Source organism: Caretta caretta, chromosome 13 (assembly GCF_965140235.1).
Source record: "Caretta caretta isolate rCarCar2 chromosome 13, rCarCar1.hap1, whole genome shotgun sequence".
Classification (NCBI taxonomy): domain Eukaryota; kingdom Metazoa; phylum Chordata; order Testudines; family Cheloniidae; genus Caretta; species Caretta caretta.
Window position 1 is genome coordinate 19,621,573 of NC_134218.1, and position 17,502 is coordinate 19,639,074.

Genomic DNA, 17,502 nt, shown 5'->3' on the forward strand with positions numbered 1-17,502 from the left:
GTGATGAGACATTACGCTGCCAGATGTGTGCAACCAGTCGTGGCCTGAATCTGGAGGAGACAGCACTGTGAATAGAAATGACTGATGTGTCACGTGATGAGAAATCATGGGAGTTACTGCCATGGGTTGAAACCATACAAAAGAGAATAAATGACATTTATTTTCTCTTTTGTGTACATGTGATTTCTGGGTCTTTATTTGATCCCCATAAACTCAAGTCTGCAGATAAACGTTGTTGCGGTTATTTAAAAATCACGTACTTAAAATAAAATTCAGTAAAAGAGAGAGGAACATCCTGACATAAGAAAGATTGACATGAAGGAATTCCATTTGTACAACACTTGGTTGGAATTTGATTGCTAGGGGGCCAGATTCTCAGTTACGCTACGTTTACGCCCTTTTAGACTGGCAAAGTGGTATAAAGGGATTTGAGTGTAAATGAAGATTCAGGCCATTACAGTTTTGTTTACAGATGCATGTTTTCTTGGTATTGTTGTATCATTTTACTTTTCTGTCCTCCACTCTCTCAATAAAACATAGTTTGCATTAAAAAGAGAGTAAAAGAAGGAAAACAGGAATGCTAACAAAATAGTAGAAGATGCAAGAATCTGATGTGACTCTAAATTCAAAAGGCATTCAGATGATTCAAGCATCTGAGACTTGAAACAGGAATGAAAGGCTGTTTCAGCCTGGGGGGCCATTTTGCAAAGGCTGCACAAATTACGTTATGGAACCACCACAGATGCAAAAAAAATCTAAATATATACTTTAACCCCCCCCCCCCCCACTGGGAATTCCAATTTCCTCTTACATGCATGCTATAAATACCCTGGTGTGTGCTGGGTGAATTGTGGAACACAAGCGACAGCTGACAGTCTCATGCTGGGATCAAATGAGCTATTGTTAACTGAAGCGTCGTCACATGTTGGCTCACACACATGCCAACATGTGATGGTGCTTCCCAGCTTAAAGCCAGCTCATGCTTTGGGTACCCAGGAAGTCCTCCCACAGAATGATGTATCTCAGCTATTAGAGCCAGGGACAACAGAAGTCTGCAAGGAATTTGGCCAATATCTGTGGGGATTTTTCTCCTTCAACCAGCAGAATTTCTCTCTGTGTTGGAGAGGAGCAATTTTTCTTTCCTACTGTGTGTCCTGTTTTCATATGTTAATACCAGAGATCACTGTAATCCATAACATATTCAAATCAAAAGAGAAGTAAACATCACAGCCTACTGTTTAATGAAGGGGATTGGGCGTCTGGACACTTGAGTTCTATTCCCACCTCTGCTACTGATTTCCTGTATTACCTTGGGCAAATCACCGAGCCTCTTTGTAAATTCAGGTACTGAGAGATGGAGTGACTTGCTTGAGGCAACAAAACAAGTCAGGAGAAAGATGTCAGAGTTAGGACTGCATGTTGTCTGCATTAGCCACTAGATTCCCCCCCCCCCCCCCCCCCGCTTGAGAAAGTCAGGTTTACAAAACGTAGAAGAATGCATTTCCAGTGGGCTGTAGTTAGGGAAAGTTTGTGGCATTTATGATCAGCTTCTAGTACTAAACATCACATCTATGAACTCCCTAATGCTGGATCTCAAGAAATAGCCTCCCAAGTATTTTCCTAACAGAATAATCAGCATCCGTGGGAAGAAATTAAATAGTAACTAATAATAATATTTTGCAGTAGTAACTTTCTCACAGCATTTTACAGGCATTAATTAGCTAAACCTGACAAGCCACATGTCCAGTGTGGACACACATAAAACTATGTATTCCTCTGGCAAAGCTGGACCAACAAAAATCAAGGTAAAGCTCTTCAAAAGTGCAGGCCTGCACATGATGATCTGCTACAACCCCGATTCACAAGCAGGGGATCATGGGAACACAACTGGGGCCCAGGCAAATCATTGCAGCTGGACCTATAGAAAGGGGGGAATAGAGGAGGGTGGGTGCGAGCGCCAATTTATTTAATTATTTATTTGCTTCTTTTCCTCCAAGTCATTTCTCGCCCTTGCTGACCTGGGAGCAAAAAGCTTTTGGGAAAGTGCCTTGGGTCAGTATCACTGACTAAACTGGCCAACCCACATTGTACCAATGGACTGTGTTTGACCCACTGGGAACTCGCAAAACACTCCTCTGCCCTTCTCACCCTCTGTTCCTCTTGCACCCTCTTGCTCCCTGCTGATTGGGGCACAGCAGCTGAGGATTAAGTAGAAGCTGCTCCCACATCTTACCTGGCTGATAGAAGTCTGGAGATAGTTCCCTGGCCATAGTCCTGGCTACGCTCGATTCATTGTTAGCTGCCTGAGCTGCTTGCTCAGCTCCATCTGCCTTGGCTTTGGCATGGGAGGTCCTGTGAAGAGAACACCATCATGACATTAAGTACCTTCCGAAGCTATGATCAGCATTGCCCAAGCACATGGCATTGGCTACACAGAGAACACTGAAGAATTAAAAATCTGGCGCCTCATTTCCCAATAATCCCTTTGACAAGTGGGCTGAAGGAGCAGTGAAAAGTGTAGCCTATCCACCTGCCAACTAGTAATTTTCCTCGCATGTTTACTGCCACCCCTACTGCCATAGACCTGGGCACCATGACGTAGTTAAAAACAGACATGATTATTGCCATCGACAGGTGGCAAACTAGCACTACACTAAGCTAACCCCGCCAGCCAGCAAACAGAAGCCACCCAATGGAAATTAAAATCCACAGCCTATGGAGAGCCAAGCAAAAAGGGACAGACTGGCAAATAAGTTAGGTGCACAACTGCTTGAGCATAGTGTGTGTTCACGGTCACAAGAATAGGATAACTGTGCTTGCAAATGTGCCTAATTAGCCAGTAATTATGCTAACAAATGGCACAGCTCTATTGCATGGCTTCCACACATTCAACCTTGGGGACTTGCAGCAGGAGTGCCCCAGCCAATCACGCCTGCTGGAGTGGGACATGGAGGGAAAGGCTCCCTCCAAGATGTGGCATCCTTGCATTTTGTAGGGCAGGATTCCATTTCCATAGCCAGGGAACACCCAGGAACACTCCTTTCCCCCACCTTTTGTCTGTTTGTATTTAAAATTGTAAGTTCTTGGGGCAGGGACCATGCCCTCATATGTGTCTTGCACAGTTTGGGCATTTATACAATGTACATGACAACAACATTATGGCCTAAGTGCAGCGTCAAAAGTCTCAAGTGTGCTACACAGCCAGCTTCATCTTTCCTGCATAGGAGCGGCCTATGGAACTGCAGATCCCAGTATACAACAGTGGGCAAAGTTTGGCAAGTTCTGTCCTCAGTGCCTCTTAAGTGACCATAAAAGAAACAAGAGTCCAGTTTTCCAGGCAGATTCCCCTATCCATACCAACCTCCAGAGCTGCCCTTGTAATATGAAAACCACCGGTGGCCTCCTCTTGCATACCTTGGCTTCTTGAGTCCTGGAGAGAAACGTCTCCTGCTTGCTTCATAAGGGTAACTAAGTTATCTGTCTGTGTGTGATATTGCTAAGATACCTAGCATTTTGGTTCCTATGATTTTTACATGAGAAGTTAAGCTAGCTTTGGAACAAAGATCCCTGTGTAGTATGACACTGACTTCAACAGTGAAATTGAACCTTCAAAACAGAAGAGACCAATTCTGTGCACACACAAGCCACCCTGTTCCATCCAAGGCTAAGAATACTTGTTTTCCTAACACTGTCATCACGACCAGATTTTCAGCAGCTTCCAGAATCATGCCAATCCATATTTGTGGATATGTAAATGTGCATATGCAAAACCACACACATTTGTATGCATATGGACAGTTAGATGTATGATTATCGATCTGCACGTGTAAACTCGAATACTATTAATTCAGCCTTGCAATAATCTGTGAGCTAGTTAAGTGACATCCAGTGATCCTTTTCCCCCACACTGATACACAGATCCCTTTGGGGTGAAACACGGATGCTGTATGATGGCACACAATGGTACAGCAACATCTTAGAACTGGAACTGAGGAAAGATACTGTATTCCGTAGAGACTGCAAAGGGAATTTTAGATAGAATGTAATGACCCGAGTTTCAATTTAGCCAGGACACCAGAATGAATTCTCTTGCACCAAATACCCACTTACATATGCGTGTGGGGGGAGGGTGTTGGCGCATGCAAATATTGCAGATGCAATAAAAGAGGCTGCTGAAATTTTCCCCCCAAGTTTCTTTACGGTGAAAAGCGAGAGAAACTTCTTCTTGGTCACAAAGATTATGGAAAAGAATTAAATGGCTAGCAATTTCCCAAATCTTCATGCTCAGCAATGCTGTAAAATACCTGTGAACTGGAAGGGCATTCTGACTCTTAACATGCAAACGACCATAATACACATCCCCCCTGTACTTCAGAATTCCTATATCTGGAATGATCTCCCTTTATGTTGGAAACAGGAGTCAGCCTATTGCTAACATTTACTCATCATCTTCCTTCTTAGCTTGCAAGCTGAGCTGTCTGGGATAGTTTTCTACAATTTTTGTTTTTCTGTCCAATATTGTTAGAGCTCCTGAAACATCCAGAGACACTAGCTGATGAGACAGAAGTCTGCAATTTTAAACCTCGACTGCATGCAGGAGATCACGGGAAGCTGTAAACAGAGAAAGTGTCTCCTTTTTTGGTAGCATATAATCAGTGTGATTAATTCCACTACAATCTGGGGAGGGGCTGGTGGCATATTTATGTGCTTTTTGTGCCTGGGGAATCTCTGTGGATTCCCAGTGCTCAGCGCAGAGCCTGAAAGCAGCCTTCACCTTGCCGAGAGGTGTTCCTTTTAACTCTCCAAAGCAATGCTCCAGGAAGGAGTGCAGCTTGACAGACACTGACAGTGCCGCTCTCGCACTTGGATCCAAGAGGGGGCAATCCAGAGAAAGAAGCCCAGGCTTTAGCTACTAAATTAGGGTGGGAATCTCAGAACCTGCCCTACAGTGTCTGAGGACGTTATCTGTCCCACTGATCAAGTGATTGAAGTTGCATGCTTAGGGCTAGAACTGGCCACCCTTGTGCGCATTGGTGAGCGCTCACTCCCTTGTAGTCCCATTGAAGAGGAAGGGCCAGATCCTCTGTTCCTCCAGCACAGGGACAGAGGGGCTTTAAGCCACCATTGCAACTCCTGCATTTCTGAACTTCTCTTGGCCCTTGTTTTAAGTCAGAGCTGCCTCATGGCCACCTTAACTTATACTCATCATGCTGTGGCCATGTCCCCTTTCCTCCCCCAACGCACCCTCCATGCTGGGGGCTGTGAGAGAGGCAGTGTAGAGCCATTCTGACATACTGTGATCCCCAGGGGCCGTCTGCAGGGTTTACTGCTGGTGGAGTGGCATGAAGAGGCTAGAGCAGAGCACAGACTCTGGCCCAGTGGGACCACTTGCGGGAGCACATGCTTGCCATAGCCAGGAAGGGATGCACAGATCCAGCCCTTGTTGTGGTATCTGGCTGCTAAACCAAAGCCCAGGGTTTGTGAAGAATGGGGTATTGGGATGTTCAGTAGCAGAATGTCCAAGGGAGAGACATATGATAGAATAAGAAACATTCCCAGACTGGGAGACATTAGGCAGGCACATTCCTATTTGCAGCCACCTTAACTTGCCATTCTGGGGGCTAAATTGGATGGAGGGTCACCTCCCTATCAGCATCAGCCTGTTTGCTTTTAGTATATTGCAGTTTTGGCTAACATGATAGTGGGGCTTCGCTCTAAGGTGATTAACTTGAATGGACTTTTAGAGAACTAAAACTAGGAACCAACTCTGGATGTATTAGGGCTTGTCTACACATGGACATTGAGGATAATTAATCCAAATTAACTAAAGATCTGAATTTGAAGTGGATTAGTTAAACTGCATTAAAACACTGTGTGAACACCCTCATTTAAAATTAAAGTAGCCTTAATTCAGTTTAGTTTAATTCACTTCCCAAGTGAATTATGCTAAATCGAATTAAGGCCACTTTAATTCTGAATAACTGCATCCACACAGGGATTCAATGCAGTTTAATAAATCCACTTCAAATTCACACTGTTAGTTAAATCAAATTAATTTTCCTGGATGTCCCTGTGTAGATATGACCTCAGTCTCTCCCTGAAGGGCAAAGAGAGGAAGTGATTTGCCATGTGAGGAGATGCTTTCTTATCCCCTTTCTAGAGTCTGCAAATTGACAAGGCCTGAGACACAGTTGCCATCAGTCATGTCACATACTGATTTATGGTGAGGTGTGGAAGGTCAGAGCTTTTGGAACTCCTGTCTCGCTCAGGCTTGGTCAGCACAGACACCCCAAATGGGGCATTGCATGGCTCAGTTATTACAACAAGCTACTCAAGCAGAGGATGGTGAGGGACTTGGAGCGGGTACATATGGCTCTCTAGTGGACACCTGGTGCCACGCTGATACACAGAAAGTGGGCTTCCCTCCTCACTGGTGCGTGAGGAATGCACACGCTAACATGTTAACAACGGCCGGTACAGATACCCCAGCTCATTCCTTAATGTTCCAGGATGAAACACAGCTTCGGCATGGCCTGGAGGTTACACCAGACAAGACAACTCCTGATTACTCTAATCCCGTGGCAGTCCCGGTTTGGTACACAGAGGCTTCCCTTCCTCCTAAGAGGCTGTTATATCTTGTGCTTATCAGGCTGCTGCATGAGGCTCTAGTGATGGGACAAGCAGGCTGCTTCCTCTGAAGTAATACAGTTCCTACAGGCCCAGACCCAGGCCAGGCAAGAACAGTACAGTAAAGTAAGCGTGAACCACGTGACCTGGGGCAATGATTCTGTCAGTCCTCCCAAGCTAAGCACGGCTGAGTTCTGTGCTTGGATGAGGAAGGCTGCAGGGCCTGGTGATGGCGATCCTGACCTAACCCGAGCATAAGTGGGTACAACTCCTCCGAAGTCAATGGAGCAACTCCGGAGTTACACTGGCGTGAGATCAGAGCCTAGCTCCTTCCTCCCAGGGAACTGCACAGGAGTTCAGGGCTGGAAGAGAAGGAGCGCACACTACCCAACTGAAAGGGCAGCAGTAGGGTGACCAGATGACAAGAACAAAATATGGGGACACATGGGGGGTCAGCCACAGGTTCACCCCCACACCAGGGCCGGCTCTAGGTTTTTTGCCGCCCCAAGCAAAAAAAAAAAAAAAAAAAAAAAGAATGCCACTGAAGCAACAAACAAACAAACAAACAAACTAGAGTGCCACCGAAGCAAAATATCGGGACAAATGGCGTCCCGACCATACATCAGTCGAGACACGGGACAAACAACTAAATATCGGGACAGTCCTGATTTTATCGGGACATCTGGTCACCCTAGGCAGCAGGTCTGTAGCAGCCTGTAGTCGCCACACTGGGATGTGGGCGGGGCCAATCCTGACCTCAGTTATTGCAGATGATGGAGTGAGTCTGGATTCTCACCACCATAACTGATGGTGATGTGCCCCCCCAGGACATAGTTTGAATTTGGGGTCCTCCAGGTGCTGTGTAAATAAGAGATATTGTTATGATGGCAGCTGATTCCCCTCACTTTGTGAGGCTGGCCTTTGCCTCACTCCCACTGATATAGCATTTTCCTGCAATTCTTCTAACACCATGAACTTGGGGCCTACAGCTACAACAGCTGCTGCATGCTCTGGAGCTGCTGCTTAGAAACTGGCATCTTACTCGCATCATGTGTTGGGATCTACCAGGCGCTGAGAGCCTGAGCAGCTGAGTCAGCTCTCAAAGCTATGCTCTCTTCCCCACGGGCATTTGTCAACCGGTTCAATGTCTGATTGCCCCACACAGACCCTGACTCCCTGGGCTTGTGTGCTACCATGATTTAGATAATTTATTATAGCACAGGTTCTGTGATTAGTGCCTGTGTTTTGCACACCTTGACGGGCTTTGGAGATAAATATGTTGCATTCAGCTTCCACAGACAGTGTGCTCATGGCCAGGTGTTACTGGGACTGTAGCGGCCAGGAAGGTATGAGTGGAGATTGCCACTGTTCATTACCATCTGAGGGGGACCGCTAAGGATTTATTAACATGCTGGTCTGGGGGGGGGGGGGGGGGGGGGGAGATAAGGCACAACTCTACAGCAGAGGAGCTTGTATTCAGCCAGCTGCAGTAGGATAGGAACAGGCATGCAATCATAGTGTTTGTTGACCAGTCAGATGCTGATTAGTGATTCTGAATAATAACAAATCCTAGCTCTCACAGAGCCCTTCTGAAATTATGAATTATTTGTATTACCATAATGCCTAGGAGCCCCAGATATGACCAGACCTCATTGCGCTAGAGGCTGTACAAACACAGAACAAAAAGATGTCCCAGAGAGCTTCCAGTCTAAGACAAAAGGCAACAAGTGGAGAGACAGACAGAGAGACAGGGAAGCACTGGGAAATGACCAGACAATACTGCTCATTCAGCATGACGGGCAATGGACTCAGCACACCAGCCGCCCAACCATCACTCCTTTTTTTGTAGGCATCACAGCCAAGGAGAGTTTTAAGGAGGGATTTGAAGGAGGACAAAGAAGTAGCTTTTCAGCTATAGACGTCGAAGAGCTTAAGAGCCAGCAATTTCCCCCAAGGCTAGAGCTGGTAAAAAACAGGAACACTTTTTGCAAAAATTTTTAGAAATTTGAATATTTTCAGCCAGCTGGTGAGTTTTTGCTACCAGCTTTACGCAAACATCTAGCACCACACCAAGGAGCAATTCAACAGGCAGACAAGCAGGGCAGAATCTTTGCGTGGGAAGGAAGGTGCTGCAGGGACTGGCGCCTTTGAAAATTCCACTCTAAACTTACTGGTGGCGGAAGTCAATAGCTCTTCTTCAAAATGGAACTACACAATACACAATCCAAATCTCATATGTAACAGTAAATGGAAAGGAAGGAAAAGGCCCCTTAAAAATCATGACAGAACTATCTATCCCAACTAGGAAGGCAGTGATCTAGCAATGCGCTCCCAGGGACAGCCAGCAGCAACCTACACATTAGGGAGCACAGACTTCAGGTTGTTGCAGTGGAGAAGCTCTCTTCCTAATTTCAGCTCCCCAGTCAGCTCGGTTAAAAATAGGTTGCATGAATTCTTTGGAAGGGGAGCACTCGTCTAAAGCGGAGGTCAGGAGGAGATGTGCAGATGATGCACACTGCACGCTGCCCATTGCCTCTGGAGTGCATTGCCCTGTGTTTTAGTTCCCCTTTATGGTGCTTTGGGGAGCTGGCGTCCTGCTATTGATCCAGAATCACCCTTTCCCGTATGGTGATGCTTTTTGCTGCTCTTGAGCCACCAGCATGGCTTACGATTTAGCTCGCACTCAATTGGAGAGAGTAGAAAAGCTCTACTGCTGTAATAGTTTTTGTATAAGGGCAGGGATACAGCACCATTCCTCTCTTTTCTGGCTGACTCCCAGTAGTGCTGCTGCCCAATCCATTTCTCTGATTGCTACTAAAATCCTCTGAGGGTATCGGAGCCAAAGTTGGGCCCGTTCACTAACAGGTGAGCCCATAAGCCAAGCCAATAAACCTGTCTTCTTGGACTGTTCTTGTGTTTTGCGCATCCACATTTTGTTGGACTATAGATAAGATTAGAATGAGCAGAGAATACTGCAAATGCCAGATACAGCCTGAGAGCCACTTACAATCTACAGGTACTGAGTTGACCTTGTAGCCAGAAATAGTGGAATAACTCAGATGCCTGCCCCAACTATTTCACGTTCGGTAGAGAGTGTTATTCTGTGCAGGGTCCAGAAAGTACAGCCCATTCATCACAGCTCTTACCACTCAGTGTTTTGCCTTATCAGACTGAATCAGAGACCCCCATCAGGAATGACTAACTGAGCCCCTTTTTTCTGATATTCAAATTACCACTGGTTCAAAAATGTTACATGAATTTTCACTAATTAACATGTTAAATGAAAGGCAACTTGGCTTCTCTGATAAACCCTGTTTGTTCTTTTGTTATAGTCTATTCCCGACCCACACCTACCCCGTTTGTTTCATCAGCTTGTTGTGTCCTGTCTCGTGAACAGCCTGGGGCAGGCCTGTCTTCTTAGTTACTAGTTTGTACAGTGCCTAGCACAGTGGGACCCTGGTCCTGTCTGGGATTCCTAAGTCCTACCATAATACAAATAATAATACAATTGCCTGTATATTACATGCTTTAATCTGACAGGTCAGATAGCCCTACATATCATGCATGTAACATGTTTGTTGGCCTTAGATTTTCAGAAAAGTCGTAAATGCAAAATGAAGACAGAATTGCACATCTAACCGAATGCACAATTGCTGCACTTGCAAGTCCAGACTCAATAACTGTGTATACAAATGGCTGATATTGTTCATTTTTGAGTGTGCAAGTACCTGATTTTTCATGTACAATCACTCTAACTTCACCTGCAAAGTGCACATCTAACTCTTCTAAAAGTCCGGGTCTTGATTGCTGCTGTCCATTTAATCAATAAATGCCATACTTGGTACTCTACTCCTGCAACGTATGGAGGGGAGGGGGAAGATATTGTATATTTCAAATATGAAGTATATTGCATTTTGTCCTTCCTGGGAAATTTAAGATATAATAGTTTGGTTCAGTGATAACATTTACAACACTGAAAAAAACAGGGAATATTCCATGCACATTTTTGCCTAAGGGAAAATCAGAACTTTCATATTGGTACCAGAAAGATGCCAACTCTTGGGGAGGTGCGGGTGGAGGATCGATATGTGTAAAGTACAGATGCTTTTGACTGCTTCTCCATTTTCAGTTCTATGCTTGGAGCCTTCTCTTCTCATGTGTTAAGCCACCTTCCATCTCTTCAAAGCCTACATCTTTTGCCTTACATCACTGATCACCCATAACTCTACTGTAACATTCTGCTTTATCTCCTCCCTTTTAGTCATCTCTTCTCCTCCTTCCCCTGCCCATACTTCTATTCAGATTTGTCCAGGGGTGAAAGTAAGTCGAGTGACTTACAGGTACGCTGGTGCCAGTTCTGGCCCCCCGGAAGGGGCAGGGCCTAGGGCGGAAGGGGGGGGGTCAGAGACAGGGTGGACTGGGGCTGGAAGGTAAGTGCCCCCCTCCTTCTCTTCCTCCCCCACTGGGGTAGCAGCAGCAGCCCAGGGCTCCAGGGGCTATTTAAAGGGCCCGGGGCTCCCCTGCTTCTACTGCCCCGGTCCTTTAATTAGCCACCGGAGCCCTGGGGAAGCTGCGGGGCTCCAGTGGCTATTTAAAGGACCGGGGCAGCAGAGGCAGCTGGAGCCCCAGTCCTTTAAATAGCGCCTGGAGCCCCCGCTACCCCAGGGCTCTGGGGGCTATTCAAAGGGCCCGCGGCTCCCCTGCTTCTACCGCCCCGGCCCTCCAGAGCAGCGGGGCTCTGGAGGCAATTTAAAGGGCCTGGGGCTCCAGCCACTGCTGGGAGCCCCAGGCCCTTTAAATTGCCCCCTGGGAAAGCCGGGCTGCCAGTACGATGCACCGGCTCTTGCTGGTACGCCGTACCGGGGTGTGCCGGCTTACTTTCACCTTTGAATCTATCCCATCCGTCTCCATCTCCCAACCCTTCACCCCTCTACAAACAGAAGTGACTGCTCTAGAGGCTAGATGGAGGCCTCACTACCCGCTCCTCCTTTGCATATCAGCCTTGTGTGTTTCGTATCCAATCAGTTTAGACTGTAAGCTCCTTAGGGCAGGGTTTTTACTGATAGTTGTTAATGCTCATGTACACCAAGGGTGCTGTGTAAGTCATAAATACAATACAAACAAACAATCTAGCAACTACTTAATGCAGGAAATGTACTTACTGTTCTACAGCATGTCACTGTATTTTTAAAAAAAAGATAAAACATAATAACCTTGAAATTACTTTCATTTCCAATCTCCTTTCTCAAACAACCCATTTGTGAGATGCACTGGGATTTTCACTCTGTTGTACCGGCACTCAGCTACTGAAGTGATTGGCATTGTGTAAATACCTATGCTAGCTAGCTAGCAAAACAGTACCTTCTCTCCTTCCTTCTGGCATAAAGGGTAATGCCCAGACCATCTTGTCTTGGAAAAAAGTATCGTTTTTTTTTTTTTAGGGAATGCTTTAGGAGCAAGGAATTGTTGTCAAAGTTCACTGAAACTAACAAGCTCAGTGAGCATTAGTCTTTATGATTACCTGGCGAATTTTTAAAATACTAAAATATTATCCTCAGCCCTAAATAGCTCAAAGCCATTTGTATCCTTCAGTGAATGATACTTCCCCACAGAACAGTTAAAGCGATATTAATTTTACAGCAGACGAATCGGCAGCTATCTTCCTCAAGATGTCTACCAAAGGATCCCCATTCTGAGCAAGGGAACTGGTTAGCTAAACATTCTAAGGTTTTCTAATTCTCAGTATTGCTTTCTTGCTGCTTCATTAATATACCATGTTCTTTAATACTGCAGCTCTGGCCCCCATTGACCTAGATGAGAGGCCAACTCGAGCAACTAGCTGGGAGTCAGCTGCCGTTCTCTTTCTTATGGAGATGCCGCTAATGCACATTGCAGGTCCCAACATGCAGTGCCCAGAGACAGCTCAGGATGGAACGCTGCCTACTGGGACTTGCAGTCTCCATAGGCCGCACCTATCAGAGATAAAGCGGGCTGTATTAAACAACTACATGGGCCTTGTTTGCCCTGCAAGAGTGGAGGGCCTCAGAGATATCAGTGTAAGGAATGTAACAAATGCTTTAACTCTTACTGCTGTCATCTCCTGCTCCAGGAAGAACACAGAGCCCTGAACTAGAGTTTCAGCTGATGAAAAGCTTTTCCATTCACCCTCCAACCTGGCTGGAAAGTATGTCATGACAAAGTCAGTGCAGTTCTCTGCAGACAGAAGGGTAGATTCAGTCTCTCGCTATTAGAGGCTACACTTCCTTTCGCCCATTTTCTTGGCCTGCTCTCAGGCTTCTGTCTGCTGCTTTGCCTGTTAGCAGGAGGGTGAGCATGAGTATATAACTTCTTCCAGTCAGAGTGCACAGCCTAGCAGCCCTACGATAACAAATCAGCCTGTGCAGCCCAGTGCCTGCGATCAGCCCCACAGTAATACACCAAGGCACACTGCCCTCATGCTGTGAACAATCACTGCCAATGCTAGTGATTTAGATTTATAAACTATATAAAAAACAGCTCATCTCATGCTCAGGACACCCCTTTTATAATTAACTTTCACAGTAAGGTCAAACTGGATGATGCATTCCACGTACAAATACATTAAAGACAATAACCCCTTTAGCAATCAAGCTCTTCCAATCTTCAGCCCACTCCCTCCCCGTTATGCATCTGGGCCTAACAGCATGCACCTTAGGTTGACAAATGTGGACTATTCCATATCAAGTGCACACATGCATGCATGCGTGCATGCGTGCGTGCGTGCGTGCGAAGGGGGGTGGGAGGAAATCAATTCCAAAGTCAAGGATCCCACATGGAGAACACCCTGCCAGCAGCCTCCTCTTGTTCATTTCAAGTGCAGTGTGGCAAAGGGAGAAAGGTGGGGTCACAGGACTAAATATAGATTCCATGAATGATGAAGGGAGCAAATTTCTCAGTGGCACCAAGATTAAATATGTTGCATTTATTAGTAAAGGTATGTTTTTCTGACTGACAGCCCTGCAAACTACTTGGGCTAAAGAGCTGATCAGTAATGGGTATGTTTCCCTGAGGTAAATGTTGATTTTTCATTAAAAAAAAACAAAAACCCCACCACATATTGGTCAGTTTTTGGCAACGATAAACCAAAAATATTTTTGGCCTAAAATGGTAAAAAATGAAAATATTTTCAGTATGGGTTTTTTCTATTTTCCAACAAACAGAAAAAATTGGAAATTTTCAAGGAAAACAAAAAGTTTCGGCGAAAAATGTTCCATTAAAGCAAAAAGCCAATTATTCATTGCAAATAAGCTTTGACACAAAATTTTCCTACCAGCCCTTTTGGCCTCAAGAGTCAAAATTCACAGATTTTAAGTCCAGCAGGGACCATTATGATCGGCTAGTCCGACCTCCTGCATAACACGGACTGTGGAATTTCGTGCCGTTCTGGGTTATCTCCCTCACAGTATCACCACCAGTCAGAAAGGTTGTGCAGTAAATATAGCCCCTCAGTGACACCTCTGCCCCGCATCGTCTTCTGTGGTTTTGCCCAAGAGTCACTGATTGAAACTCAGTACACAATTCTGTTGACAGTGCACATGAAGGAATAGAATCCAGCTCCCTGTCTTGTGTGTAGAGGCTCGGCAGGGCTAACTGGAATAAAAAAAGAAAAATCTCCTGTTTGTCAGAAGCGCAGTGGCTGTGGCTGTGTACACACACATAGCAGTTCTGTCCATCAAGCAGCTGACATTTTTACAGTCACTTTTCAGAGTGAAGCCACACTTTGATTTCCCTGTATTTTTCCTCTTGAGATGAGGGATCTGGAAAACTGACAGGGCTGTGTGCAAATGCCTTTGGAAGATGAAATCCTTCTCAGTTTAAAAATGTGTTAGGCCAAAAATATATCAACACCTGTGGCTTTGATTCTACAGAAGCAGCGGCTAGTCTGTGTTTTAGATAAAGACTCAGTTCTGGGGAAGATCTGAAAAAGGCAATTTGTATCAAGTGTCTTACATGCATTTCTCTGGTGTTCATGATTATAGAATTTTCTCACATGTCAAACATTAATGAACGAAGCCTCACACAACCCCTGTATTATCAGCCCCATTTTACACATGGGAAACCTGAGGCACACAGGAACTATGCAGCAGACCTAGCAGTAGACCCAGTTCTCCTGACCCCCAGTCCTGTACCCTAACCCCAAGACCATCTGTCCTTCGGCTCACAGTGTAGGCGCATTGGAAAGCATGGTTAGGTTAACCCAAATTCCACCCTTTTATTCCCAGAATAACTGTCAGTGAAAATAACCAAAGGGAATCTCACTTCTCTGCTAGGTTACCAAAGGAAAAGGAATACAGGTGAGAGCAGCAAGGACTTTTTGATATTCCATTTCCTTAGAATTAAAAGACAAGTAAAGTCATTCCAGGACGACCTCTATGAGAACCCAGTTGGAGGAGAAGCCCCACTGACATGGTAAACCTGCAGTAGAATACAAGGGATTCAGTGAAAATGGTTCTACAGGCCCTGGGCTACAATAGAACAGAGAAGGGCAGGGATGGGAAGATACGACACTGGGTCTTCCTTTCTGAACGCACCCACCCACGTCAAATGTCTGAAATCAGAGGAGCCTGGAAACCTCAGCTTCCCTCCCAGTCCACCCAGAACATCAAAGCTCTTCTATGAATATTTACTACTGCCACCAAGAGCAATGAACCCCACACACTGGGAGTCAGGACTGTGCTCATTAGGCACCAGGAAGGCAAAGTCTGGGAGCCCAGGGATGAGCACTCAGAAACTGTTGACACAAATGTTTTAGCTGCACCGGTGGCAAAATATCACCCAGCCAAACCGCAAGGAACAAAATCCCCTTCAGCTACACTCAGGTGCATAATGTTCGCCCCCTGCCCATGTTAGAGAACCTGCCTAAGGTCAGCTTAAGCTAGTGATGTAAAATAGCAGCAAACACAGCAGTAACTACCCTCACCCCAGGCAACCCTACTTTCTGCACAAACAGTACTAGTGCACCAGGTGAAGCTTATATGAGCCTGCAGAGTCCACAAACGAGGTGAATGTGATTTCCTTAAAGGGGCTGCTCTCCATTCACCAAGCTCCCTGCAGCATCATTTACCACACACCCAGAAGGGAGTTAGCATCATGCAGCCATCCTTCCTTCCAACCCTGAATCAGAGGCATTCTACAGGCGAGACCACAGCTACCTCAACTATCTGAGAGCAACTGGCACCTTCCAGAAACACTGCAGTCCCTTATGGCCAGACTGTTAAAGGCACTGAAGTGCCTAAAGATACAGACAGGCATCTGGTGGGATTTACAACAGTGCCTAGGTGCCCAACTCCCATTGATTTCAATGGGAATTAGGTACCTAGGTGCTTTAGAAAATCCCACTGGGCACCTATTTACATCTATTGGTGCCTAAATACTTTTAAACTCTTCACTCCTACCAATACAAGCGAGATTCAAAAAGGAGAATAGAAACCCATGATGGTCTCAGTCCCTCCTTACAAAACCTGATTCAAAAGAAAGAAGCAGACGCTACTGTATCCTGACTAAAACATTCTGCCCTTCTTCAGAGCCGCACTGAATAACCCTTCGGTAATGACTAGGAAAGTGCACTCAGTCGAGAAAAAAGGAGGACTTGTGGCACCTTAGAGACTAACCAATTTATTTGAGCATAAGCTTTCGTGAGCTACAGGCTCACTTCATCGGACGCATGCCATGAAGTGAGCTGTAGCTCACGAAAGCTTATGCTCAAATAAATTTATTAGTCTCTAAGGTGCCATAAGTACTCCTTTTCTTTTTGTGGATACAGACTAACACAGCTGCTACTCTGAAACCTGTCAGTTGAGAGAGGAGACAAACACTGCCGACTTCTAATCTCATCTTTGATGCTGAATCCCTCTGACACCTGTGGGCTCAGTCTCCCCAGGGATCCTGACACCTCCTTCACAGTGAGGGGATGAGGAGAGAGCAGTTGAAGTTTACAGAGTGCTTTGACACACGGGGAGCATTTTATAAGGGCTTGGTATTGGTGTTTGGGAGTGGTACTGCCAAATACCAAAGTATTTCTTGTCATTTTTTCTTTAAGAAATGCAACCTTCTTCTGATTTAATTTTCAGCATGTTTGTAGTGACAACTGCCCTGCGCCATCTCTGCAAACACAAGAATTGTTTCCCTGCGGTTCTTGGCTAGGTGGAGGGCCACGCTCTTTGGTTTTAAAAAAAAAGCCCAAACCAGCCCCTATAATTCAGGCTCATGAAGCTCAAGTGACCAGCTGAGTAGCTCCAGGACACAAACTGTGTCATAAGGGCCACTAGATTGCTGATCTGCCACTTTGGGGGAGTAGAACTGGAGTAGGGTGTTCAACAGATCCTAATCGAAATATTCTTCCTTCTCTAGTAATCCCGAATGACGCAGCCAAATCTTAACTCATGATGGCCTTGCAAAGTCTTTTTCCCAGTCGATTTGAGGCAAACTGTGGCCCAAACTCTAGGAGAAATGTCACTTCAGGAAGGGGAGATAGAAAAGTAGACGTGAGAGGAAGCACCAGAGAAAAGCAGCCCAGCAGCATGTACTGCCTAGCATTGCAGCCTGCGCTGTCCCGATGCCAGCAAGGTTGACCTCAGCCGAGAGTGTGACATTCACATCCATTCAGCAACACAACAGCGGGGAAAAACAGAGGCAGGAGCTTTCTGCAGCCATCACATACGAGAGGTAAGGACTACACCCACTCCAGCCAACGCGGCTAATGTCCCAGCAGCACCAGAAAATTTCAGACCACACCATCCGTGTGTGTGTCTGTACTATCGCCCACACTCCCCCCAGAGCTAAGAACTACAGTCCAGTGTGTCTCAGGCAGTGATAGGACAGGCTTCCCCTGCACTC

The 17,502-nt window shown here is 45.8% G+C and overlaps 1 protein-coding gene across 2 annotated transcripts in view; it reads right to left on the minus strand.

Annotated features, from left to right (window-relative positions):
- The window catches only part of JPH2 (junctophilin 2), a 64,677-nt gene that overhangs the window by 18,920 nt on the left and 28,255 nt on the right, over positions 1–17,502 (minus strand). For both annotated transcript variants that reach the window (XM_048819721.2, XM_048819722.2), the window contains exon 3: positions 2,234–2,352. In XM_048819721.2, coding sequence (XP_048675678.1) covers positions 2,234–2,352 — 119 coding nt within the window. The remainder of the gene's footprint in view (positions 1–2,233; positions 2,353–17,502) is intronic.